Below are 26,956 nucleotides of genomic sequence, written 5' to 3'. Positions count from 1 at the left end.
ACCTCGAAAAACACACACAAAGAAAAGAAAATGGGGACAGATTCGTACCAATATCCAACCATTCGCAGCACGTTCACATAGGGCATCTCCTCGGGTGGGCCCTTCGAGTCGTTTCTCGGACGAATGGACGTCTGACAGATTCGGCCGAATCCTTCAAGTGAAAGAGAACGCGCGTGGGGCTTTTTCTTGGGCCCCCCCTGTCAGATATTGCGTACGCCGTGGACGTATACGGAGACCAACGAGTGGTCGTCCCCCTACCGCCAAGATTTGCGCACGTGAAACGACAACCAAGAGAATGAGAGGGAAAGGGGGATGCTGGTGACGGATGAAGGCAAGCATGGGGGGATTCCTTCCTGGAAACTGGGTACGAGGGTGCATTCAATGGCAGCCGCTAGGTGGGGTATATAGGAACGCTGGAAAGTTATCCAAGGAGCGGTGCGCCCGTGCGCTTGTAGGTGTCCGTGACTGGCGTCTCCGGTGGTATACGGTGCCGATCATCAAGGCGGCTTCGTCGGTAACTGAACAATCACTTATTGTATAGCGTTTAGAAACTTAAAGTACATGCGGTAATTTGAGCCTTAAATAATCTTACACGCACGGCTGGATTTTCGCTTCTCAATATTCGTTGCGCCTAATTAATTAATTACTTACGCACGATGAAAAAATACTAACAAGAGCGCTAACAACATACATTCAGTTGTTTTCATTCGCGTAGAGTTCTCTTTGCGTTATGCTATGTGGCGACAACAACCCTGTTGCACCCTGACACCCTGAGACGAAATTCGCGTATCAAAAAACCCGGACTGCCGGCATTGGGTTACCAAGTCCTAAGGGGTGAAGCTACCTCAGAGAAGGCGGTCGTTAAGTCAGCCTATCTGCATTTGCCATACATAAAAAAAAGCTCATTTGCATAAATCTCAGAGACCCTAATCTCCCCAAGGAAAAGTATTGCCGCGAGTATATACACAAAAAAAAGAAGAAGAAGAAGAAGAAAAAAAAAGCGGAGCTCAAGCAGAAGACAAATACGGCGCCCACAAAGATAAAGATATAAGAAATGAGAAGCGCTTCTTGAACAGCCAGCGCGGAATTATTCCAGTACTAAAGCGAAACCACCGGAAATGACAGTCGAAACGGAAGTCGCCATGACTGCGGCTATGCATCCGCGCGTTTACTTGGAACTGACTCGCCATTGGCCATAAATCTTCCGGCGTAGCCAGTCATCCATCTTGCTTTTCCTCCTCCTTCCCAGCATCCCGTATATGTTCACCCTTTAAGAAGATCAAGATTACGTTCTTTTTTCTTTCTTTCTTTTTTTTTTCCAGTAATGAAGATGGAAGAAGCCACAGAGCAATCTTTTTTCGTATATCATCGTCATCTTCGAGATCGCCGTGTATGGTGCAACGTAGTGGGTGTATGCATCAACCGACCGGTCGTCCTCCATGCAGCAAACTGCCGCTGCAAGGTGGCTTCGCCACATTAAGGATCTTGAGGTGGCGGAGCACGCTTTACAGGAACGCCCTACCAACGTGAATTTCGTTTATCTCAGTTGTGATTGTTTGTCGTATGATTGTGGCACGAAATTAAAATTAAACTCCATTAGACTTAACGCTGTTGTGGGTGATGACCCAAACTGTCGTTGGGTCATCATCCAATAATAATCGTGCCGCCGTTTTATCTTCAATCTCACCAGGGAACAGCATGTCTCTCAGACACGCTTCTCCTTGCTTCTTCTCCAAAAAACATTTCTATTCTATTTTCTATTTCTATTCTATTCTAACACAACTATTTCTATTTCTTGGAATCTTTAGCTCGCGTATATCTTTTGTTCTCACTTCACCACCCAACCACTTATATTTCTTACTTTCCGCATTGTACTTCCCTTTCTTTCAAACAGTTACAATATTTTCAGCATTACAATCCCCGCTACCGAAACGAGGCAAAATATGAAGTAAACACAAACCAGGGTAACAAAACCTGTCCCTGCCTAATCCCCGTTAGAATCCAAAATCCCCCCCGCCGCTGTAACATTCCTCCTCCCGACGGACATTAGAATTAAAAACACGAGATCCCCCAGTACAGCCTCCCATCAACACCCATTCCGCACAACACACTGGTCCCATTTGTAACGAAAGCGACCGTCGTATAATCATAGCCTTTTCTCGCACATCATGGCGAGACCTTTTAGCCGCCCTTTTTTACCAGCGTGCCTACGCATTCTAATGGCGAGAACACATTCGCGCACACAATCCGGGGGCACATTTCCATTTTTCTCGGTGTCAAAGGACAGCAGAGCTTGTCCCCCTTCAGCCGTGAATGGATTTTTCTACGACGTGTTCGCCTTTGGTGGGTAATGAAGCGAGAATCCAGCCCTTTTCCGTCTTTCCGGATAGCGGGCAATATATTACACGGAAAAGGTTTTCGTTGTTGCTCTCGCGGACGTCGCTTCGCGCGCTCACCCCCACCGTCGGGCGCTACGGTCGCCCCAAGTGTCAAGAAAAATGGACGACCCTGTAGTTGCATTTTTATTTATTTATTTTTTTTGTGCGCACTAACACTTTTCGTTGGCGTTGTTTAGGTGCTGTGAAGCTAGGGTTGTAACTCGAAGAAAACTGTTTTTTGGGTTTACGTATATAGCTCCTTTGTTGAGGACAGCGCTTGACGTCACTTCGGTAACGTCTCACGTGTTGTGTCCCATACGCGGCGTGACGTCATAGTGACGTGACGTGACGTGACGTGACGCTCTAAACGTCGGGAAGGGCATACACTCTTAGAAATGAACTTCACCGCATAGCAAGCTCCTAGCCAACTATAATCTCGAATGATATCGTTATCTGCCCTGATTTGTTGAAAACGGGAGGCGTGCGCCTTCTTTTTTTTTTTTGACAATTTATGAACTGTATAAGTGTCACAAAAAAAGGCGTACGCCTCCCGTTTCAACAAATCAGGGCAGATAACGATATCATTGAGAGATTATGATTGGCGAGGAGCGTGCTATGCGGTGAAGTTCATTTTTAAGAGTGTAGTGCGCTAATCGTTGTCGCGAACGATAGGGTTATCGCTTTTGATTCGAGGAGACGGGGGAGGCGTACGCCTTTTTGTGGCAATTACCATATATCCGAATAGCCACAAAAAGGCGTACGCCCCCCTCTCTCCTCGAATCAAAAGCGATAACCCTATCATTCGTGGCAATGGTTGGCGCACGGCGTGCTATGCGGTGAAGTTCTGTTCTTAGAGTGTAGCTTTGATACTTTTTCCACAACGTCTTCATTCAATCCATACGAAAAAAAAAAAAAGAAATAAAGCGGCAGTTACCAGCCATGTACACCTAATAGGTATAACACATTTGAACGACGCTAAACTTCATGCTTACATTAGTCCTGCTCACATTTTACATCTAAACTGGCGCCCACATCCTCAATGTGCCAAACACAAGAAAGGTATAAATAATCCCATTAGAGGTCATAACGCTGCCTATACGACCATCTCATCTAATGTAGCGAGACATACACCTGGATCATTACTCCCCCCACCCAACCCCCTCCCCCAACCCCCCCACACACGAAGCAGAGAATACGCCCCCACCATTTTCTCAGACATCGTGGCGCGTCCGTGGTACTTCATAATCTCGCATACCGTACCGCGCACACTGCCTGGACATTATATAACTTCACCCCTTTTTTTTTTTTGTCTCGTTACCCGGTAAACGTTTACGATTGCGTTTTCTCCAGCAGAGCCAAAGAGAAGCAAAGTACACCCCCGTTACAAAGAGAGAGAGCCATTTCGCCCCGCGGCGTGTAAATCAAATTTACAAGCGTCCCGAAGAGCTTTTATTATACTCCGCCATTACGGAACCCATCTCCGCTAGGCGGCGCAAAAACTCACTCGCGGCGGTGGTAGAGATATTAGTGGCGTATCGCAATTTCACCCGCTTTCCTACGCATGGGGTTTTAGAACCCACAGGAGTGGTAGTAGTACATACATAACTGAAAGAGAGATAAATCTTCACGTTAACGGCCGTGTCACTTCTTTCACGGCGACGTTCCTCGCGCTTTCTGGGCTCGAGGCTATGTGTGTACAGTATAAAGCGAACCGGGTACGAGGCTATAAACGGAATGTGCACAGCCGATAGGTGGCGGTAATGGAATCATGGCTCTCGCTTAACGGGTACTTGAGCGGACACTGTGATAAATGTTTCTAGCGGGGATATTAACAATGCACTGCAGTGAATTTGTTAGGAACAGCTGGGGGAAAAGTTCTCTCTCTTTGCGTACTTTCCGAACCTGAGACGGAAGAAATACCTCGCTTGCCTTTCTCCCTTGACCTCTCGTCTGCGTGTCGTATTTCTTCGTTGCCCAAGGTCAGGCTCTACTCATCATGATCTACACTCTTAGAAATTAACTTCACCGTATAGCACGCTCGTAGCCAACCATCGTCTCGAATGATGTCGTTATCTGCCCTGATTTGTTGAAAACGGGAGGCGTACGCCTTTTTTGTGATAATTATGAACAGCATAAGTGTCACAAAAAAGGCGTACGCCTCCCGTTTTCAACAAATCAGGGCAGAGAACGATATCATTCGAGACGATGGTTGGCTACGAGCGTGCTATGCGGTGAAGTTCATTTTTAAGAGTGTAGTATCAGAATCTACTTATCATGGATATGATCCACTAGCTTACCTGCGTCTACGCCACCTTGTCTGCATATTGTGATCTACTTCGTTTTATTTTTGTTGCTGTTGTTTTTTAGCATGCTAATTTCATGCGCTGTTTAGTGCCACTTTAATTTTTGTTACGTAACTGCTCGCGTTTTAGTTCAATAATGACGCCGGTGTCTTTACTGTCAAGATGTCTTTACAACAGTTCAGTTACTTTCAACAGAATATTGTGGGGTTATATGGCGATTCGATTTCTTTCGTGGCTCTTTGAAACCTGCTTAACAATATTTCCACAACATTATCTCATATGCCGCCTAGAAAAAGCATCTCAGAAGTCATCTTACAGCATCACACACCAAAGACACATTCATTCAGAAAGGCATACAGCAGGAACCAAGAGCCAATCATTCGTTAGCCAGGTTGCCACATAAACTATATCGATTACAGAGTCGATACGTCAAACGATAAGCCTTAAAGATCGTCTCTAATACCAACCCTAACCCTACGCGTAAACACGGTCGACTTCAGAAAGAAAACACTTCTGCTTTCTCTCGATTTCTGCTACAAATACGAAAGCAGACGACGCCTTCAAATGGAGACCATATATAACAAACTACGGAAGCAGACACACACACACACACAGATCAATACATATAGGATCTTCTTTTCCTTTTTTCCCCGTTTCGAGAGAGCAACTCGTCGTTGCCCTTCAAGGCTATCAATGTGAGGCCATCCGTTCAGAAGTCACGACCGCCTGAGCTCGGCAGCTGCGACCGACAGCTTCGCTCAGGCGCCGCTGATGGGCGCTCGCAACAGCTGAGCGCCGCCAATCATATCACGCCTTCATCGTCGTTGCAGCGCTGCCAACCATTACGGACGTCGGTTGGCTGGCGCTAGATTGAGACCTACAATATGATTCGGAATGGAAGGAATGAAAGGTCAAGTGCCATTTTTGCTGGTATAATAATTGGACGGACGTAATGCTGCACGCGAACTCTTGCCACTTAGCCAAGCTTAGACTTTGCCTCGCAGGTTATCGCGGCTTTACGTTTACGATTTATTCGAGATGCATTCTAAGCTGTTCTGCATACTTGATGCAGACATTCGTGCTCACCGTTTCGCTCCCCGTTGCGGTATTCATGTTGCTCCATGAGTTGTCATGTCATGTACGTGATGAGTTTTCAAACAAACTCGCTTCCGCGCGCTCACGGACGTATTCGCATTGCCCGACAAATGCTATTTTGAAATCCCGACCGGTAAAAAGTCGGTCGCTTAATTAATTAATTAATCAATACTGGGTGAAATTAGGCTGACGTAAATTTTTGGCACCGTTCCCACTTCACTATCACCACCAGCACCGCTGATGCTGCAGAAGCTGGCTTCATTGCAATGGCAACTAGGACGTTGCGCCAGAATAGGGGGTACATGTTTACTCGAAAAGTACGTTGGAAAATAAGTATGTACAGGCAGGTGTATTGACTGTATGAGGTACTATACTTCGGGGCAAGTTAGTAACTCCTACAGGCCAACTCGGCCCTCATAGATCCAAAGCGATCCAAATCGCGCGTCTGCGATTGGCTTAGACCTGCGCATGATGCCTCCGAGTGACAACGTAGTGCGTCTGCATGCTTCAAAACTGTCGTTTTTACACTGACACTGATCATGTGGCGAAAGCGCTCGTCGACGACGACGTATATACTTGGACCACATTTGCATGCTTTTAGACTAGCAATAAGGTGACATTTAACATGGCCCGAGACCCTGTTTCATTCGTCAAGCTGTCCAAGGAGCCCCAATGCAAAATAGTTTCGCTTTGAGGTGCATTATAATCGCGCAATTACATTTACGATAACAGCAGCCACGGACGGCCGACTCCCACTCTCAACGTGCGGACTACAATCTCCGCTGGCGGAGGGATACCTCCGTGACTGTAGCTCTTATGCTGTCCCGGAGTATATACTTTCTCAGATGCCCTTATACGAACAAACACGCGGGAGGACAAAAACACACGGACTAGGCTCGACGAATCACTTTTTTAAATTAACTCACTGCTGACATTCAACCACGCAGAGAGGGAGAGGAGGATGAGAGAGGAGGATGAAGAAGAGCGAAGAGGCTTATTAGTTTTTGGCGTATGACTGAGAATTACTTTTTCTGCAAACCATTGCGTCGTAGATGCTTAAGACCACTTAAGGACAATTTATCCTTCCATAAAACGGGCAGTGCACGTCGCTGGTTCCCAGTAACTACCACAAAAGCTCTATTGGAAACGCATGATCCCACACTGCCGAAGGATGCCGTCATCTTCATTCATTTATCAACGGCACATTACCCTTTTGATTGCCCCCTCTCGTTATTAGTCCCATTCGATGGAGCTTTTGCCATTCGCGGAAAATACGCCACACGACATACGCATACTCTATAGCTCCATACAGCAAGAGAACAGTGCTGGCGGGCGTTCGGCGACATTCTGGCCAATGGCACGGAAGACGCGCATTCATCGCGGGACGACGGAAGTTTACTTAGAGTTTCCGGTCGGCCGCACGAGGGCGCCACAGCGTCTTGAGACGCGCACAAAACTGAGAAAGTTACGATCATCGGGGCTTTTTTTCTGCCTGTATTTATGTTTTCTTTCTCCTCAACATTTCTTCCAAAGATAGCGCAGTAACAGTAAGACGGAAGTCATCGCATTGATGAGCATTTGTATGGTACGTGGGCTTTGATGGTGTTTGTAGGGATATCGTTTTCGGTATCTTATTCTTTCTGTGCTTTCGCAACGTACGATAAAACATTGTGACAGCGCAGATAACATTTGCAGTGACGTGCGTGTCAATCAGAGCCGTCGCGAGGCGAGTTTGCGCCCAGGGCAGGACAAACGTGAAGTGCCCCCCCCCCCCCCCTCTCTCTCACTGCCGTCAGAAGCTGTATAAATAAAACAAGAAAACGCTTATGCGCACTGCCGAGATCGTAAATTCAAACTCTCTTAAGAGAGTTTGAACTCATCTTGAATTCAGTTGTTCAGTTCTTGTTGAATTCAGTCTTGAATTCAAACTCTCTTAAGAGAGTTTCAAACTCAAATTCAACTCAAACTCAAAGTTTCAAACTCAAAGAGAGTTCCAAACTCAAATTCAACTCAAACTCAAAGTTTCAAACTCAAAGAGAGTTCCAAACTCAAATTCAAACTCTCTTAAGATACAAAAGAGAGAATGATAAAAGAGAGAGGGGAGTTTGAATTTAAGAGAGTTTGAATTGAACAGTTAATTAATCAATTTCAGGTAATTAAATCATCTTGTAGTTACATACCCTCTTCCAGGAGGATGTCTGCCTTGCCGTAGAACTCAACTGAAAAAACGAAATCAGTGCTGCTCTTATAGCTTTTTTAATAAAAATTCTGTAAAAGCAATTAAAAAAAACACCCGTATGTGCACGATAAATTATGCAAGTTTTCGCCTTTTGAACAAACAGTCATCAACATATTTCGGAAAAACTCACTCATGAGCATGCTGATCAGCTCGCGTGGCATAGTGGTTGGGATGGTCGCCTCGCACACCGAGACGGTCGGCACAATCCCTCAGAAGTCGGCCCAGGACGCATACAACTCCCCCCACCTCCTTCCTGTTCTCCTCTCTTCATATGTCCACCTCTGCACGTCGCTCATGGGCAACAGTTGCTTCGCGGCGCTAACACGAAATTAAAAAAAAAATAGCACGCTCACTCAATCTCATGATGGCCAGTGACCTGAGCATGAGTGTACTGAAATGATGCTCGAGCTCTGTGAGTTGAGTAGGAGAGAAACTGAGTGATGCTCATGCACTGTGAGCTAAGCATGAGCACCGAGTGAGCGGTCACGTGCGAACGCGTGTGAGCAAATGAGCGTATGTGAGTATGCGAGCATGAATGAGCGGGAGGAGGGTGCCTACGAGCGAGCGAGCGAGCGAGCGAGCGTGCAGAGTACCCAGAGGGCATGAGTGAGGAGCTGATCGGGAGGCGAGTTAGCATAAGTGAGCCGGGGATCGCAAAATTGCGCCGATATCTGCTGGCAGACGTAAGGTACCCAAGCAGCACAATGTACTGAAAGTCGAGTGCAATAGGGGTGGACGGTATGTGTCTTATCAATGTTCTTTAGTTTCACGAGTCTGTTCAAGGCCTTCCACCTACTCGTCCACCCCTATTGCACTCGACTTTCAGTACATTGTGCTGCTTGGGTACCGAGGAACTGATTGTGGAACCGTTGAACTCTGTGAGGAACAAGGACGGTGACGAAAGGGAATCGATACTCGCTCTCTTTGGAGTTCTCAAGGCACTCGACCTGTCAAGTCAAGTACGGCAATCGCTGATATTCATAAGAGAAGCACCGATCCGGCAGGTCGATTTTTTAAAAATTCCGTTTCAAACTCCAATTGTGTCTGTTTGTGTGCTTAATACTTCTCGTTGTGCTTAACCCATAACTTTCATATTCAAAAGCAGTTGATGTTGCCATCATCATATTCAAAAGCATCGCAGACGACAGAACCGTGAAGCATTTTTGCTTCACAGGGCACGTCTGTGCCGTCAATTTCTTATACCTTGTTAACCCGTCTTCTGAAGGATTTCTACAGCACCGATCCACGCACGCATATTTCACGACCAAACAAACAAAACTAGACCAACGCCACATCATTCAGATTACACTCGTCGCCGCGTCCGTAATCGAGTACCCTCAGCTAGTGGTATGGCAGAAATAACTTTCCATCTTATCTGGGCTTACAGACCGGCGTAAAAAAGCACACCTCATCTTTCCTTGCTTCTTGTACTTACCTCAGCTTATCCTTACAGCAGCATTCGTGCAGTTTTGTCGGTGCTTCGAACGCTTCTTTCATTTTTACCGCCATACTAAAAGGCTTACCCACGCACGCAACAAGAAGCAGAAGACGAAACAAGCGGAAACACACGCGCGTCCTCTCGTGAGATGGTAGCGTCATTTCCGGTTTAGCCTTCGAGACGTAAAGAGTACTTGAGAGAAGACGTAACGACACGCCGGTGTTATCCTCAAAAATTTACAACCATCGTGGTGGCGCTCGCGTCGCAAACACTGCTTTCTCTTGTCGGAGGGAATGAGAGTCCTCGTGTATTTCGTCGGCTTTGTTTTGTTTACTATTTTTATTTCACGTGTGGTCTTTATTTCAAGAGAGCAGGGATGTGACTGGGAAAGTGACAGGCGTTGTCGAAAGCGGAGAATCCTAGCATTTGATAAGCTCGTCGGAACACGGTCTGTTTAGATGCACAAGAAGACAGACGTATGTTAGGATAAATGTAAAGTACGTCTCCTACACCAGCTATGCCTGAGTTTATGACGCCATATTGCTCGGCGCAGATTTTAAAACGAAACTCTGCTGATAGTTTCAGCAGCCGTCTTCGTCAGCTTTCCGAGAATGTGTTTACCCAATATTGTCGAGAATATCGGTAACCTGCTGGATGTCCACTTGTCGGAGTTTTCATTGTAACAAATATATGCATAGTGCAATAACAACTGTTCTATGTATATTACTAGGCGACATTGACGTTGAGTGCTATCAGCTTTCACCTTATGAAATGGAACAAGCGATATATGCAATCGTGTAAATGTATAGACTCGCATCTTCTAGCAAGTTTATGCGGTTAGAAACTGTGCAGTACCTGCTGAAGTACCTTTTCGCACATGCTTGAGTGGTTGGGAAGTTTCTGAGTTGGGAACCCAGTTTCTGCATTGCGCGCAGAAACTGGGTAGTGACACGGGTTCGAACTAGGTTTTCCTCAGACGGTATAAAACAAATACCGGCACAGCACACAGGATGTACGATACCCATCGAGCAGCATGCTGCCATACCACGCAGACAAACAACTTGACAAGGAAGATGTCACCACCTACCTTCTTCGTAAATAAGCTAATCCCTCTTTTAGGCCATTCCCTTTCTTCCTTCTCCTTTTACGAGGAAAACAATCACACACCTTCTCTAGCACTCCAACAAGTGCAGCTTGTTTACTTTTTAAAGCATCCCAATGTATAGTGCGGGAGCTTAACGGCGTCAAATCACGTTTTCATCTTCCTTTGCAGTCCCCAGATGCCTCCCGCATACAGATTCCGTCTTTCCTTCCTGGGTAGTATTTTCTCGCAGAGCTTTCGGAAGGCACTGCTACGCGGATGCATTGTTACCGAGGCATCGCGTGGCAGATGTATTTGTCGACACACATATATATATATATATAGGTTCCGTGCGTCGCAAGCAGTCGTACTCGCACAGAGCACACAGGATCACAAAGGCATCCGAGAAAATCAATCGGCACCGTCCGTGCGCTATATGCGAGTGTTGTTTTCCCTGCTCGGTCTTTAGCGCTTTTGTAGCGACACGCAATATGCTACGATTCTTAGTATTCGCACGTGGCTAGTATGACTGTTTTCTATAGCGCGATTTGGTTCAACGTGATCGTGGGTTGGCAGCAGTAGAGGATACCTTTTCTTGTACTACTATATTGTATATAATGTACTATAATAACCTTCCCCCCCCCCTTCTCTCAACGTATTTACATTATAATATGCAAAATTTGAGTATTGCGCGTACTTTAATACCCTAGACGATGTAGTACGCCTTCGTGCTATAATACAAAATATGAATATTATTGCCCATCTTTGAGTATGTCTAAGCAAAGTGCGCCTTGCCACCACCATCGACGAACAACCTGTTTGATTTTCAAAGGTATGTGTCGAGAAATTTGTACTGTTTCATGGATGTGTTCGAAAAATCGACTGATACAAAAAAGAAAAAGTGTAGCGCTGAGGATTATGAGGGGATAATGTTCCCTCTCCACTGTTTTAATTAAAAATCCAATGGAAATTATATCGACGAATGGATTTCTCCTTCTCTGTTTTTTTTTTTTTTTTTCTAACTTTCTAGATATTCTTCTATTACGGCTGATTGATGGTTTAGGTGCATATAATGCACGTGTGGGGTGTGAACGCACATATTGCACCTATTACTATATTTCTATTATTATTACTTAAAGTACTTCGGAAGTTTTTGATGTCATATCCACGCTTACTGGTTATTAAACAGACATGACATTACACTGAAATAAATAGAGCTAATGCCATATAATCTATGCTGAGAAGGAAGTAGAAATTGTAGTACACGAGGATATATGTGAAGCTTTCTCCTCAATGCAGATGCGTTATGCAGGCAAAACACGCTTTACAGGAGACATCTCAAACGTGGCGACGTACGGAATAGTAAATGTATATCGTCGTATGTTACGTGCATTTGTGATCAAATAAGTATTGATTCCTAATAACTTCTAAACAAAGGAGTCAGAAACACCTGAGCAGTGTGATGGTTCTGACGTCATGAGTGTAGAATATGAGCTGCAGCAGCAGATGTACATGTCACATATCGAACTTGCAGTTTTGATTGCGTAATTACTGGTTAACGGATTTGAGTTACTTCGGTGTTATCCGCATTATTTGATTTGTTCTTTATTCAGGTGCCTCCACCCGATATATTAGAAGCTTACTCTTTGAAATTTTCCATCTGGGAATATACTATGTCTAAAAAAAAAAGAACGTCTGCCACTCAGTCATATTTCCCATAACACTGCCAACCATAAAAACAACGTTATTTCGTTCCGTTTACCCCACTTTCTGACAGACTCTCACAGGTTTCCGAATTCGCAACCACCTCTAAGCACGCTTCACAGTTACGCAGTGTTACTGGCTTTACAGACGTTTTGGGAACTGGTTTTGTGACCTTCCATAATGTCCTCACCAAATAACACAATCTCCTCTAGTGGTCTCACTGGATCCTTCCAACTTTCATATTAATAACACATCTGCGGCACGGTCAATAGCCCTTACGGCCAACTGTTACAAAGATACATCGTTGTCATATCTAAGGCAGAAGAAAAATTTCGCGACTCGTCACAAAAGGAAAGCCCCACCCCCCAGGCAAAACGCGACGCGCCCGATAATGCTCCAAAAGCGCATCTATGAAGAGCATAGATGCTAATTCAAAGAAAGGTTTTCCTCATGCATCTTACTCTCCGTTGACAGCTTCCTCAAGGCACCATTTCTTCATCGCTTTTCGCTGGAAATCGCTGATGGGTCGCCTCGGGGAGGTACTATCTCCTTTGTAGCAGGAAAAGAATGATAAGGAGGGGAGCATTAATAATTGATAAAAATAGAGCGTAGAAAATGGCCACGCTTCTCGTATGGTATTAGGAAGACTGAAGGTTCCTACGCGTTTCCGTAATGGAGACCGAAAGTTTTGACACGACCATGTGACTTCTTTTTTTTTCTTTCTTTCTTTTCTTGTCGGCAGATTCCCTTATCGTGCTTTCACACGGATGACGTTCCCCAAGAATACTTTAGCGGAAGCAGCAAAACAATGTCAGATTTCTTCTGCCACGTTATGTCTTTCCGTGCTCTTCTAAAAACGGGGGGTATCCTCATGCTCAGTCGAAAGATATTCCGTAGCAGACGACAGGGCCGACGGTGTCGTCTGCTAAGTGCGCAGTACGTCACTTTCGGCACTGTGCGAACATATCCATGTATTTACACGACCGACATTCCTCAGAATACTCCAACAGAAGATGCGAAGAACGTCATAGCATTTCTGCTGTCACGTAAGCGCGAGCGCCACAAGATATTCCGTGGTAGACGACAGGAAAAGACGCTGACGGTGTCGTCTGCTAAGTGCGCAGCACGCCGCTCCCGATATCCGACGCCGTGCGAATGTTCAACATACCGTGTATTCACGGGAGCGACATTCCCCAGAATATTTCAGCGAACGATGTAAAAGATGTCATGGCTTTTTGCTGTCACGTGAGCGCGAGCGCCACAAGATATTCCGTAGCAGACGACAGGACGCTAACGGTGTCATCTGCTGAGTGTCGTCTGCTAAGTGCGCAGCACGCCGCTCCCAATATTCCGGTACCGTGTGAATGCTCAACATAACACGGGGCGGAACTTGGGCTCTTTGAGCAGTTTTAAGTCTTTCTCTTCCACTAGAATCTTCCGTGAGGATGTCCCTCCATTGAATACAGAATAAAGATGCTGGTAAAGATGGCGTATTCACACGTGGGACATTCCCACGGAATATTCCAGTTGAAAAAAAAAAAAGAATAAAAATTATGGGCCACCTAAACCTCCTCTGCGCTTCATATCACGCAATGGGAATGACAATGATGGGGAAACAAAAATGGCGCCCACATCCATGCCCACATATCAGACTGTGAAACATGGTTGGAGGTTCTAGTTATGCACAGCAAACAAATAACAAACAAATAAATAAATAAAAGCTCCCTTGCCAATGTAAGACGTTTTCGTTTATTTGTCAAACCATAATAACAAAGGCAGCTCAATAACAAATGCCACTTCCAACCTTCTCACACAACAGGGGGGTAGGAAAGGAAAAACCGTATATATAAAGTCCTGGACCCAAAAATACACACTGCAGAGCAAGAAAGTAAAAATGCACTGTATATTATTATAAGTATACATACGAATTTATACCAATATCAGTCGCAAAGCCAGAAAACTAAATAGGAATTGTTTTTAAAAACAGAAACTTGTTCACTCATAATCGGAACTGCACGAAAGCTGTCAAGAGCTTCCGAAAGGTTTGCAGGTGAGTAAAAGCACTAGCAATCCAGGAACATCAACACTGGACAAAACATTACAAAATATCACAGAAAATCAATTACACTTTGTAACGACTAACCTTTCTCAACCTTTGATTGACAGATGTGGCACCGTCAAGTAGGAAACCATGGCTACCACACGTTCTTTTCCAAATGCAAAAATCTCTCCACAAAAAAAAGTGATGTCCCAAGATGGGAATGCATGATGACAGAGACGCAACAGACACTGTTTGTATTTGCACGACAAGCACACCTCTAGGACAAGGAGGCACTGCGTAAAAACAGAGTATGTCTACAGCACAACACGAAGCTGAGTGGTGTTAAGCCTTTACGAAATTAATTTCCGAATAGAAACATTTTTGAAAAAAATAAATAAAAAAAACGATAATTTTCGAGACCATCAATAATCCTTCGTACAACACTAGTGGATGTTCAAATTGTGACACAATACTGTAGCTGTTTTAAGATTTACTATGGTTAAGGTTTACTATGAGCCAAGCCAATCACAGATGCCTTTAGATTTGTGGGCAAGGCTGACCTGTACAGGTTAACTTGTCTTAAAGTATAGGGCTTGTTTAATATTTTGCAAAATACTACTCAAGTGTCAAAGTCAGAGATAAACGTATACTGTGGCTTTTGTCCCAGTCTGCCGAGGAGATTTCTTTTATGATTATTGCGTACTAAACCACTATGTCCTTTCCCATACTCTTGAATGTTAATTAACGGAATAAAAATGGTCAAAATGTGCAAGCCTACAGTGACACACTGTGCTTGCTTACAAGCTTCATTCATTTTCTTCGCATCTTCGGGATGCAAGCACAAGATGTTCCACAAGTATAGTTACACCAATCTTATCAAGTTCCCCTGCTGACTCCTCCACGAGCAAAGTCACTGTAATGCACACTGCTATTCTCTGCACAAAAGGAAGGTACGCAAAATAATGAAAGAAGACAACGGAACTAACACATCACTTTTAACGGGTCAAGCAACGAGAGTGCTTCATCATCAGCACCCATCTAAAGAGGTTTTTCATCAGGTACCACTCTCTTCACATATTCTGCATTTTCACAGAGACATGCAGTGCCTCCCTGCCCCGGCTTTGAACTAGGCAAAACTACTAGAGTAGTCATTCGACAAAACACACACTATATATAGCATATAGGATAAAGCACTACTCTAACAAGATCGAAAGTTTTGACAAGAACATTGTAACAAAAATATCTGCATTCTCAGGAGCCTTCTACATTTTGCGAAGAAGAAGAAAAAAAGACACTCGGAACATCTCCCCACACGTGCAGGGTTGTAATCAGATCTGCGGGTAGCAGATGGAGTGTGACAACCTAATCGATCGATCAGACGATGCAATCAGATGATCTACTAGTACAACACGTGTCAATCATGAAGATCCTACAGACCCTGTTCGATCCTCAAACTCAGAGTCAACTTCAAATTGAATGTCAAATAAAAAAGGATAAGAGGAAATAAAAAATAAATCGGACGTAATCTAGATTTGTCATCAATGCAATGACATAAGCCAATGAAAGTAAGCGAAACATCTGACAGCCTGAAACACACTTCACACTTTGAACCGCAGCTCTGCACCACGGTTGGAAAAGGTGAGCACTGGAGAAATTTCGCAATCCTTCTTCAAACACGTTTCCTTTCGTATAAACATCCTCCACAGCTCTACAACAATATAAAGGGGAAATATTTATGTGAACAAAGTGAACAATACATGTGTAGTACTACTACTACTACCCACATACTCTTCGCCTTGTTCACGCCCGCGTAGAGTTCCGAGGCTCAAACAAGCTCCGTAGAATTCTCGTCACTCTGAAACGTGCCGTCTGCAAAGATTGCTGCACACTGTGCTTTACTGAACTCATTCTTTGTTAATTAGATTAACATTTGTTCTGCTACTTTATAAAAAACACTTACAGTGAAACTGAATTGCAAACTTAATTAACAAACTTGTCGATATATATACCTCCAGTAAATGCGAGCGGTTCATGGGCACATTGCTAAAGACTACAACCCTGCACTTGTGACACCTTACTTTTTTTTTTTTTTTCGGCGATGATAGTACATGCCACCCTGCATGTTATAACCTCTATGAAAGAACTGGAGCAGTAAATGTGTCACATCCAAAACCATCTGTCAAACTGTAAATGCTCTCTATAACAGAGATCGTATCAAATGTCTCAAGGCTCTAGAATGGAAAGAAATGACGATGAGCACCTCACTACTCCAAAGATGGTCCAATGCTGTTAACTGGTCCAACACCACCGGTACACTACGAGGAAATGCCTTTTTTTGTACACTCTCCGAGACCTCCCGTAACACCCCTTGGAAGTGCTATCTCACTAGTTAACTTGTGTCGAGAGGAGTCCCTCAAGCGATTAAACTTGGCCCCTCAAACGTTATAGTAAGATAGTGTCCACTGAGAAATATGAAGGTGGTGACGGGTCCTCCATCAAAATACCTATCAAAGCTAGCTCTGTTCTAAATATATCTCGAAATTCTTTCTTCTCGGGCTAAGTCGCCTAACTTCCATTCACATATTTTGACGTCACATCCATCGAGAAGCAACGTAACGAATGGTCTCTTGAAGTATATTTAAATTTTTTTTTAACTCGCAACCAAAGTGACGGATGCGGTGCGTAAAAAAGTTCAGTTTGCTCCTATACAATGCTTAACCGAAGTTTACTCATCCAACTGGCCTGTTAGACTGCAACACTGCGCATATGTACTGTACTTACCCAATTAATTATTAAAGGGTTCCATAACATGCAATCTAAGATATCCCACTGATGTCCAGCCAATATCCATCCGATGTCCCATGGACACCCAAATAACTGGGATCGTGTGCGGTGAAAATTTCAGGAGCCTCATATTCGAGCAAAGTATGCTATCCCTGAATTCCCAAAAACTTTAACGACCAATCATGCATAAATACACGCAGCGAAGTTGGAGTGTATGCGATGACTAATAATGCTAACTTAAATTACGATTCAAGCACCTTTAATACGTAGCCCGTACATACACTAAGCCAGTAAATGCGAGTAGTAAATACTAAGCCTGTCCAAAACTATGTGCTAGAATAATCCAACACCTACTGTCTTTAGACTGTATGATAGTCCTGTTGCTATGTTAGCTAGTAACATACGACAGCAAGTGTGCATGTCCTTTTTGACAACTAATTGCATGCCGAAAACTTTTGCAGAAAACCAGGATCCACGTTATAGAGATCAACTGCTTGGAGCTGCACGGGGCAAAGGCTTTCATGTATGTACAGTGTAGATTGCCTACGGTCAAGCTCAAACGTGTCACAGAAGGTGCACCGTATCCACCAATTTACTGTGTGCATTATCACTGAAACCAATCAAAGGTTAGACTTTAGAAATGTGAGGATATGTACTCACACTGATGTGGGTGTTGATGCCAGGTTGCCAATATTATGTTGCTTTTGGCAGTGTGCGTTCTAATATGTGTTATTCCTTCAAGAGGTCATACTTGCCACATATGGAACCGTATGTGATATTGAGCTGCATTGAAATTTGATTCAGTACGGTTACAAGCACTGCCACGAGAAGAACTTCATGTCCGGTACCTTATCGTTGAATGATTGTTGTGGTTGTCCCCACTGTGTTAGAACGATTTGCATGAGGGCACCTGCAGTGTACACCCCCAACAAGCAGCAGGCAAATTCCTTTTTTCAAATGAGAATGCTAGGCCCACTCTTAAAGGATAATAAATGCACATTACACCCCTTTAAGCACAGGATGTTATATTTTCAGATGGCAAGAAAGAATGCTGCGAGTTTTGGCAAAGCAACACGTCACATGTACTAGGAACTTGGCGTACATCACATGCAAGGTACTCCCCTAAATCCTTAAATCCCTAAATCCTTTTGCCCGAGTCCATGTCACTTGCACGATTGTCCCCAGAACCCTTTTGCCCACAGTGAGGCAAGCATAAAAGTTGATATGTGCACACCTTGTGATTGTACCTCTCATCTTTCACAGATAGGTTGCTGATGGGGTGATACACCTAATGAGGTATCGGCTTCCCTTTCCTTCCGAGACCATCCCTACATCTCCTGTCGATCCGAAGGCAATGCCGTGACGACGACGAGGAACAACATCCGCCAGAAATCTCTCAGCCACTAAACACACTTCAGGGCACGACATCTAAATAAACTACATCCACTACACATAAGTAAGCTCACTAGGAGAGAGAGTCAGATAGAAATGGTCCGTAGTACGCACTAACTAAAAATCACAGTGTGTTCAAAACGGTTACATCAGCTAACGCAATGCTGAATATATGTTTGTTATCATGAGTCGTGAGTACGTCTTCCTATCCTTTCTATCTCCTTTTTATCACAGTGTTCAATAATAGTATTCCTAACTGCTAGGGATATTACACGCAATCCACACAACGATTCGGTGGTCATCAGACACGCTTTGGAAACGAGCAAGGAACGTGCACGTTTTTTGCAAGCATCGCACGTGTTGCCTAAAGCCCGATAAAGAATTATAACATTTTCTCCGGGACTAACTTCCTACGAAGTGTTTACGTGATTGCACATGTTACAGTTGGATAAAGCGTCATCACTATATCGTCGAGCAGTTACATGGCCCACCACCTATAATGATTGTAACTGATGGTGACATCTCGGGTGCCATCAAGCTCTTCTCTGCCCAGGTTTGATGTAGAATAACATTGTAGAACATGTCAAAGATACATGGGATTACATACCTGTGGACCCTACTCTAATCATCACACCGATAACTGATGTGACGTCCACGTAGCAAAGATAATTCGGATCATCTCACATCAAAACACACGAACCTCCCGAACCGCAACCTGAGGTTCAACAAAAACACTGACATAAAGCTGCATAAAGTACACTAAATCACCATCTAGGAGAGAGAGTCACTCTCTGACAAACCTCCAGTGCCATTAACTGTGAATCCTTTGAACTTCAAATGTAAATGATAAAACATTGCTACTGAGTCTCACTTGGTTTAGCCGGCCACTAACCTTTCACTGTTCAATCAAATTCTTTTCCATGCAGGTTGTAAAACATTACGTGAGTGATTATGGGTGAGTCACACCTCAATCTCTTTTGACATTGCAGTCGCGCTGCTCCACAAGCTGAGTGATGCGTGAGGTGTCATCCAATCAGGGTTACACAAATAAAAACAAAATGGGGGCAAGTCTTGGGCTTAGCTTCTCACTGGCTCTCTGTCTGACACAAACATCTGACTATGCGGTCGAGACGTAAAAAAATTCGGCCCGTAACACACACATCGGTAAACTAAAGAATGTATTGCAAAATCTTAACGAGACCATCGTAAACGCTTTCCCCCGTGTTTGGTCCTTTGGTAACGCCAGTGTCTAACCAACACAAACTCGTTCTCTTACATCTCAACAAAACACATCACAGTAGGCCAGTCATGAAATTGAAGAAGAGTAAAAAAGAACAAAGGAGAAGAAAAAAAAAAAAAGATGACTCATTTGCCACTCACATGGTCAAGACACGAAAGATGACAATTCACAAAGGAGCGAAGTACCGTTAAGTGAACTTCTTCAGCAGGTGCCTGGAGGAAAGAGAAGAAGAAAAAAAAGCATGGAACACGTGCTGCATTTTTATCAACGTAAGTACAGTTCATACGCAGTGGCACCAGCGGCATGGCCGAGCGGGTTAACGCGTCCCACTCAGTGGTGGTAGCCAAGGTCGTGCAAAATCCCGGTGCCGGCTGTGCTACGCAAGGTTTTCCCTGGGTTTTCCGAATACTTTCCGGATGGATGTCGGCACAGCTCCCCCCGAAGTCGGCCCAGGACATATATTCCCTGTCCCCTCCCCCCTTTCCCTATCCCCCACTCCTTCCTGCTGTCCTCATCTGCACGGCACTCATAGCCACAGTTACTTCATAATGCTAACACAGGAAAAAAAAAAAAAAAAGACGTGCGTACTTTGATCGAATGATGGCAGTTGGAAAAAAAAAAGAGGGATTTGAACCAAAAGATTTGAATTTTAATTTGAAGGTTGAATTGTCGAAGAAAAATTGAAGATTGAAGTTGAAAGTATGAATCTGAAGGTTGAAGATTTGAATTTGAACCAGGTATTTGAACCCACTCCCTCTGATCGCCACCAGTCGGAGGGCTCCGGTAATCCTTACAAACTCAAGTCCAAACTCAAAACTCAGTTCCAATAAACTCGATTCCAATGCATCCCGGAGGCCACACGTCTTTCGTGGGAGACTTACCGCAGGCAGAGACATAAGGCGATGCAGCGACCGGTGTTCCAGCCACAAAGAGTGCCAGAGGCTGAGTGACAACGGTGGGAGTGGCGGCTATGCTGGCCGTACGTGCCTTATGCTTTGCCCCCATCAGGTGTGCTGTCAGTTGTTGCTCCGATGTGAGGCTCATACTGCAAGGGTTGCAGGAGAAGCTCTTGGTTGCATTTCCTAGCTGGGATGGCTTATGCTGGTGTCTCGATGGGCCCTTGATCGCTACTCCCGGAGGGGGCCTGCATTTTAGTAGACAACACTTGAAATTGAAATTGAATTGAAATTTATTTATCTTTTGAATGGAAAAGGAACAAAAAGCCTAGTGTCTTGACGAGGCTCCTTTCCCAGTGTGCAACAACAAGCAACAATTTTACATAGAAGAATATAGTTCAACCAAAACATTTAAAACATAAATACAGTCAAAATGGGAGAGAAGTCAGACAGAAATAAATAAATACATCACAAACCTTATCAATAATAAGTCAATTGTGAATTAATTATGGCATTAACTTCACGTAACGTATCCACGGATTAGCGTACGGCTCAAAAATACGTCAGCAAAACTTCGGGGCATTATCCAGGATACTCAAAGCATGAGACCAAAGGAAAGGGAAGTTCCGTGTTCAGCTCAGAAGGTTACACGCAAGCATTGTGTGTGTCTTGGAAGAGCATGACACCACAAATAACATACAGCTGGCACTAAATCTATGAGAGGGATTACTGAATTGTACAGAACTACCGTTTGTTCAAAGCTAAGAAGAGTGACACTGAAGCTTTGTGGTGGACCACGCTTCATCAGATACAAAAAGTTTTGTACGTAAAAGTCACAACTCAAAAGCTATTGAATGTTTAGAAAGCTTCAGTGTCATTTTCTGAGTGTTCCACGGCCATCTCGGACTTGGGCTCACCCTTGTACCCATGTCCGCTAACTATCGTACTTGTAAGATGCCTCTGATCACAAGATAACCCCCGTGTGACTGGACTATTGTCACATATAGAGACAACGACGACACTATGACCTTGAGAATATCGAAGGAAACTTAGAAGCCTTTACTTGTTAACAATGCACTACTATGACCAACTGCCTCTCTGCCAGAAACATCACAAACATTGCCACTAGTCAAATTGCATGAAGGAAAAAAAAAAAAAAAGGTAGCAAGGAATATATCTGTTGTAACTAATACGTTATTTATATCTCAGATGTCGATAAATGCTCTGCACAGTCTACAAAAAGCTTGCGCTCTGTCAGGTGATTAAAATTCAAACTCCGGTCCAGGAAATGTAAAGAATCAAAACCAATGCAGGGAAGCTGACTTACTGCCTCTGCCATCGCCCCGTGAGGGGATTAAAGAACCCCTTAGGCAGTGCCGGCTCCCCGCGGAGTCGGCGTTGATGATTGCGCCCCTCGTAATGTTGTTTAGCTTGAATCTCAGAAGTGAAGGCAACGTCACACAGTTTGCAGAATTTCTCCAGGGTCTCCGTGGACTTTTTCTCCTGGGGGACAAGATGTGCCAGGACACTTTGAAAGGAAAGCAAGTGTATACCCCAACATCTGTCAATACTTTGCAAGCATGGGCCGACACAATTTTCGCTCCGGTCCTTCCGAAACTCACTGGACTTTTTACGGAAGCCGTTATATCGTGCCTTAAGGATGATGTCGAGTGTCTGACCTATGAAGTCAGCGCACACGATGGGTAGAGTGTGTGCCTTTGTGAAGTGAATACCGGTGTAGAAGCTACACTCTGTTCTGACCATGTAGATCAAGATGGATGGATCCTTTGTTTCGGAGGAGAGAAAGAATGAGACAGTGATACAACTTGAGGTGAAGTAAAAACAAACAAAACCAAAAAGAGTACCAAGCCATAATGTACAAACGAGCAAGACAATATTCAGTGTGCAACAACTCTCTTGCCTCATCTGTGCCTCTCTCTTGCTCATCTACCTACCTATCTATACCTATATCTTGCTCAGCCTTTTTCTTTTTTTTTCTTTCTTTTTTGTTACTCAACCAGAGTTGTACAACTGTCTCATCCTCTCCTCCGCTACTGTTTGCTGCATATTTTGCATGTATATGTTCAATCTTTTTGGGACACTTCACTCACTGTAATTTATGTCAAGGTACGAGTTCTTCATTGTGAAGATGATTGAGATGTGGCTCGAGAAATTGATGAGTAACGATGAAAGATGATGAAAGATGAAAGTCACTTAAAAGGGTTAGCCAGCTGTAGGACTCGAACCCACATCTTCTGGGTTCAGTGACATTCATCTTTTCATTGTTAATTTCTTAGACCAACTGAGGCTTTGTGCGTATTTGTCCCATCTATGTTGTTCCAGCCTCAGAACATCAATTTCTTTCTTGATGAGTAAGGCAATAAAGAAATAAGAACAATTAAGCAGCAAATATGAGCAAAACATACTCTACAAAAAAAACTCTTACAAAACTCTACAAAAGAAACTTGGGCGCTGAGGTGTGCCTGATGGTACACTTCCGCTGGCGACATGTATTTTGTGAACTCGACATAGGAACCAAATCACAGACTCCTGCAGGGAAGTCTGGCAACATACTGTCGCTTTGCCGTTGACCACAGCTGCCGCTCCCTGTTGCACAGGAAGGCCGTGATTCTGCAGGTATTGCTTCACTCTCTTGGCGTGGCTTTTCCCCCCGTAATGCGCTGTTGCCTGGAGGCTGCCGTTCAGCTTTGCGTCGCACAGCTTGCAGTAGAGCGGCTGCATCATCTCTGGAGGTACACCCGCGGAATCTCCGTCCTTGGCTGGTGCAGCTTCCCCGGCTGCGGCCACTGAATTCCCATTGGTGACTGCTTCTGCTGGCTTGGTGGCTTTCTCTGCGGCTTTGGATTCTGGGGCTACAAAAACAGAGATATAGCTCTTGGTGTTGGTCTCTCGTGGGGGGGGGGGGGGTGAAACACAATGCGTGCATACGGTTGTGATAGATCTTCTGAAGAAAAGCGATACGGATGTTGAGAAGGAGGGAAGACTAGACTGAGCTTGTTTGGCTTTGGTTTTGCTCCATCCATCACAACACTCAGTAAACGTAACTCAGTGAATGTTTGGATGCTAAGTAAACGTTTTGATGCTCAGTTGTCTCTTTCCATTTTGCAACAACAGATGTTACTGCACCTCCTACTGTGACAAACACAAGGGCATGAAATGCTTGTGTATCTGTAGTATTTGTGTGCCCTAGGAAGAATGTAAAATTTCCCAGCAAAAATTTAACCTCATTTCACAACATGAGAGACAACACGTGCAGTTGGCGTTACTGCAGGATGTACTACACAAATCTTCCCCTTAACAGTTTTCTTGGGTTGTCCTCGAGGACAGGCATGTCACTACGACTCAGCGGTATACCTTCCCCCGTTCCCATGGGAGACAGCATACTGAGAAGACAAACTCACCGGGTTCTTCCTTTTTTGTCGGAGTTTCTTCTTTGACCACTTTGCTCGTGTTTATGCTCTTGCTTCTCATTGGTCTCGCGTACGGGGCAAACTTGGGATGCGGAAAACCTGGTCGGGCACGCATCACCCCAGGAGGCACCCCTCGCATGCCCAGGAGCGGCGGTCCGAACACTCGTAGTGGTCCCACCGGAGGAAGGTGAGGAGCAGAGTAAACCCCGGGATGCATTCCATGCGCACCGATTCGAGGACCCGGGAACGGGCCATATGGAACTAGAGGCCCCCGAAACATCTGCCGCGGAGGCCGTCGAAATGCTGCGACGAACCAGATTTATACAGATCAGTCTCGTATTAACAGACGACACTAGGAAAAGACGGATCGCTCGCTTGACACTCCGACGCAATTTAACCTAGACCATACGAACAAAGTTATTATCTTTCCACCTCTTCAACGTACAACTCTCCGGACCCTAACCAGCTGGCCTGCGGGTCTAGCTGTCAACGAAACCTCATCTGAATGCGGCATCCCGCAACATTAAAACACCGCGGGGACGACAAAAATGTCCACCACATCCAAGTCTTGGCGGCGTGAATTGCTCACGGATGCAGACACGACCGTCCGTGAGAGGAGATTGCTCATATTTTTAGCCTATCGCGCATATTCCCGAAATATTTAGGCTTAGTAATCGGAAACTTGATCGAGCCGGCTGACGGAACACCGATGTTATGGGCCAACAGGTGAATCCAAGTGTGACAACTCACCGTGAACCCTCATGTCCATTGTTTTTGGTGCCGCTGATAGCTGCAGATGTGTCAACTGTGATTCATTTCGATTTACATTTACGAATTAATCACCACAACGGGGTGACTGTGACTGTCTTTCCGCGTCCTGACGCAAGGCCAAGTCCAAGTCAGCTGCTCGGATAGAATACAGAGGGGCGCCACCAGTCCTCGGTCCGCAGTATTTTTTTGTTGTTGTTGGCTTGCTGTGCGTTGTTGGAAACGGAATGTTGCGTCAACTGCTGGTCCGCACGTCTTCCAAGTAACTGTGTGTCATGCATTTCACTTTGCATTGAAGTGCGATTGCAACAACTTTCAGCTGCACAGCTCCAGATAACGCGACTGCTGTGCAGTGAATGTGCACATCCCTCGTGATAGGCAAGTGTTGGGCGTATGCCTGAGGAGTGGCGCCTCGGTTATCAATCTTATCTCTTTGTGATTGTGGTGTACGCTACGGTGCAGATCACTATCAGTAGGAAGTGAAACGTTGCGTTTCTTTTTTTGCGCGGAACCTGCCACTGTCAAATGTCGCGACGAAATTCAAACGAACCTCCTACGGACGGCAATGCGGGGGACAGTGACGACAATGAGTTTGGAGAATTTGAGGGCTTCGAAGGTGCAGTCGGAGGTGTAGCACACCCGGCCCCTTCACCGTGGGCCACCTTCCCGGACCTGGTCCGGGTACGAACCAGTCCCGGCAGTTCATCGGCGGACGACGGGGCGGTCTCGCAACAGGGCCACCGCGTGCACGCGGAGCCTCAAAATGATCCCCCAGGCAGGACTCGTAACCCTCCCGACGTCTCGCTCTCTGCCCGGGACGTCGCCAACGACGACGTCAACCTTCTCAACTTCATTCCAAACTCGCATCAACGCGCTTTACCAGACATGGCCGCTGAATCTGAACTCCGGCACATCAATCCAACAGGTCCTCGAGAAGCGGGTCTCCATCACGTCGCCGAGGTCCGACCAACGCGACGTCAGTGCGACCAGAGCGGCGGCGGCGTCAGACTTCGAGAGCAGATGCCGGCGTCTCCTCAAAACCACGCGCCGTACCACGAGTCTAACGACGTGCTACAGCGCAGGTTAACGTCGAGCGAAGATCGCGTTCGCGAGCTTGAAGTTCAACTGAGCGAACTTCGCGCGCGCGAGGCGCGTATTCAACGCTACACCGAAGACGCAATGAGCGAGCTTCGGGCAGCACGCGAGACTATAATAGCGCATGAACGTGCTGTGAGATCCCTAGTGGAGAGGGTGGAGATATCATCCACGAGAAGTCTGCAGGAAAACACCAGGCTATCCGCAATAGAAGCCCGCCTGGACCAACTCTCCGCACAGCTGTCGTCGCTGACCTTCGGCGACGGCCGCGTCGAAGTTTCGCCGGCGTCCTCCGCGTCGCTGACGAAAGAGGACATTGTCCAAGCTGTTCAAGAGGCAATGTCGAGGCAACGGCACCACACGGTGTCCGAGGAGGAACGACGTCGTCTCGTGCGGTCGATGGCAGAGTCTTTTCAGTCCGCTATCACGCAGTTCATGGACTCGCTGGACAAGCAGGGCGGCGACAGCTAACGTGGCGCGTTCGTGCTAGCCTCCCCCCCCACCTCCACCCTGTGACATAGCATTCCATTATGGTATTTTTAGCAATACGTAGCATTAATTTAGGGCTCGATACTTAACCTCTCTATTAGGATCTAAAAGTTCACACGCTGTTACACTTTTCACTTTTATAACGGGACGCCCCTTTGTTTCTCTGCCGCTCGCTCGACGGGTTCTTCCGCTGGATCGGATGTTGGAGGGCGTGCGAAGTGTTTGTGAGCCGAGAGTTTGGTTTTTGTGGTGTGTGTGCGTTTCTGCAAAGTTTTTTTTTTTTTTCGCGCAAGTTACTTTGACAACTTTTCATGTTGAAAAAAAGAAAGAAAACAGTCTTTCTCTGGTGAAACAAGCGTTTGTTGAACACCTCTAACAAAGTTGAAACATTCATAACATAGTATAGGAAAGAAATGTACTCATATGCATAGTCGTTGCAGCTGGTCCGCAGACATGACTATAGACGGTACGGACATGTTTGCAAGCAGTGCCAAGAATGACTCGTAATACGACGAGATATAGGATACAACCAACAAATAACTCGGGCCAGAAGTAATATGTAAATAAATGTATATGCACTAA

General features: G+C 45.2%; 2 protein-coding genes and 1 long non-coding RNA gene across 3 annotated transcripts; 2 read left to right on the top strand and 1 right to left on the bottom strand.

Annotated features, from left to right (window-relative positions):
- Positions 1-7,208: 7,208 nt before the first annotated feature.
- Positions 7,209-18,643, top strand: LOC135369887 (uncharacterized). The gene is made up of 4 exons (XR_010415147.1): positions 7,209-7,361; positions 17,525-17,586; positions 18,099-18,177; positions 18,327-18,643. It is a non-coding gene; the product is annotated as an uncharacterized LOC135369887 (long non-coding RNA).
- On the bottom strand, positions 13,965-25,095 carry LOC135369882 (zinc finger matrin-type protein 3-like). The gene is made up of 6 exons (XM_064603459.1): positions 24,773-25,095; positions 24,014-24,325; positions 23,166-23,464; positions 21,919-22,094; positions 20,577-20,839; positions 13,965-19,907 (listed from the first exon to the last, which is right to left on the bottom strand). The coding sequence occupies exons 1-6, from the start codon at positions 24,789-24,791 to the stop codon at positions 19,897-19,899; spliced, it is 1,080 nt and encodes a 359-aa protein (XP_064459529.1). The 5' UTR covers positions 24,792-25,095; the 3' UTR covers positions 13,965-19,896.
- Positions 24,755-26,956, top strand: LOC135369883 (uncharacterized). Its single transcript, XM_064603460.1, has one exon. The coding sequence runs from the start codon at positions 25,316-25,318 to the stop codon at positions 26,354-26,356; it is 1,041 nt and encodes a 346-aa protein (XP_064459530.1). The 5' UTR covers positions 24,755-25,315; the 3' UTR covers positions 26,357-26,956.

The sequence above is a fragment of the Ornithodoros turicata genome, chromosome 10 (genome assembly GCF_037126465.1).
Source record: "Ornithodoros turicata isolate Travis chromosome 10, ASM3712646v1, whole genome shotgun sequence".
Lineage (NCBI taxonomy): Eukaryota > Metazoa > Arthropoda > Arachnida > Ixodida > Argasidae > Ornithodoros > Ornithodoros turicata.
Note: the sequence above shows the minus strand (reverse complement) of the source record. Positions and strands in the feature narration are given on the sequence as shown.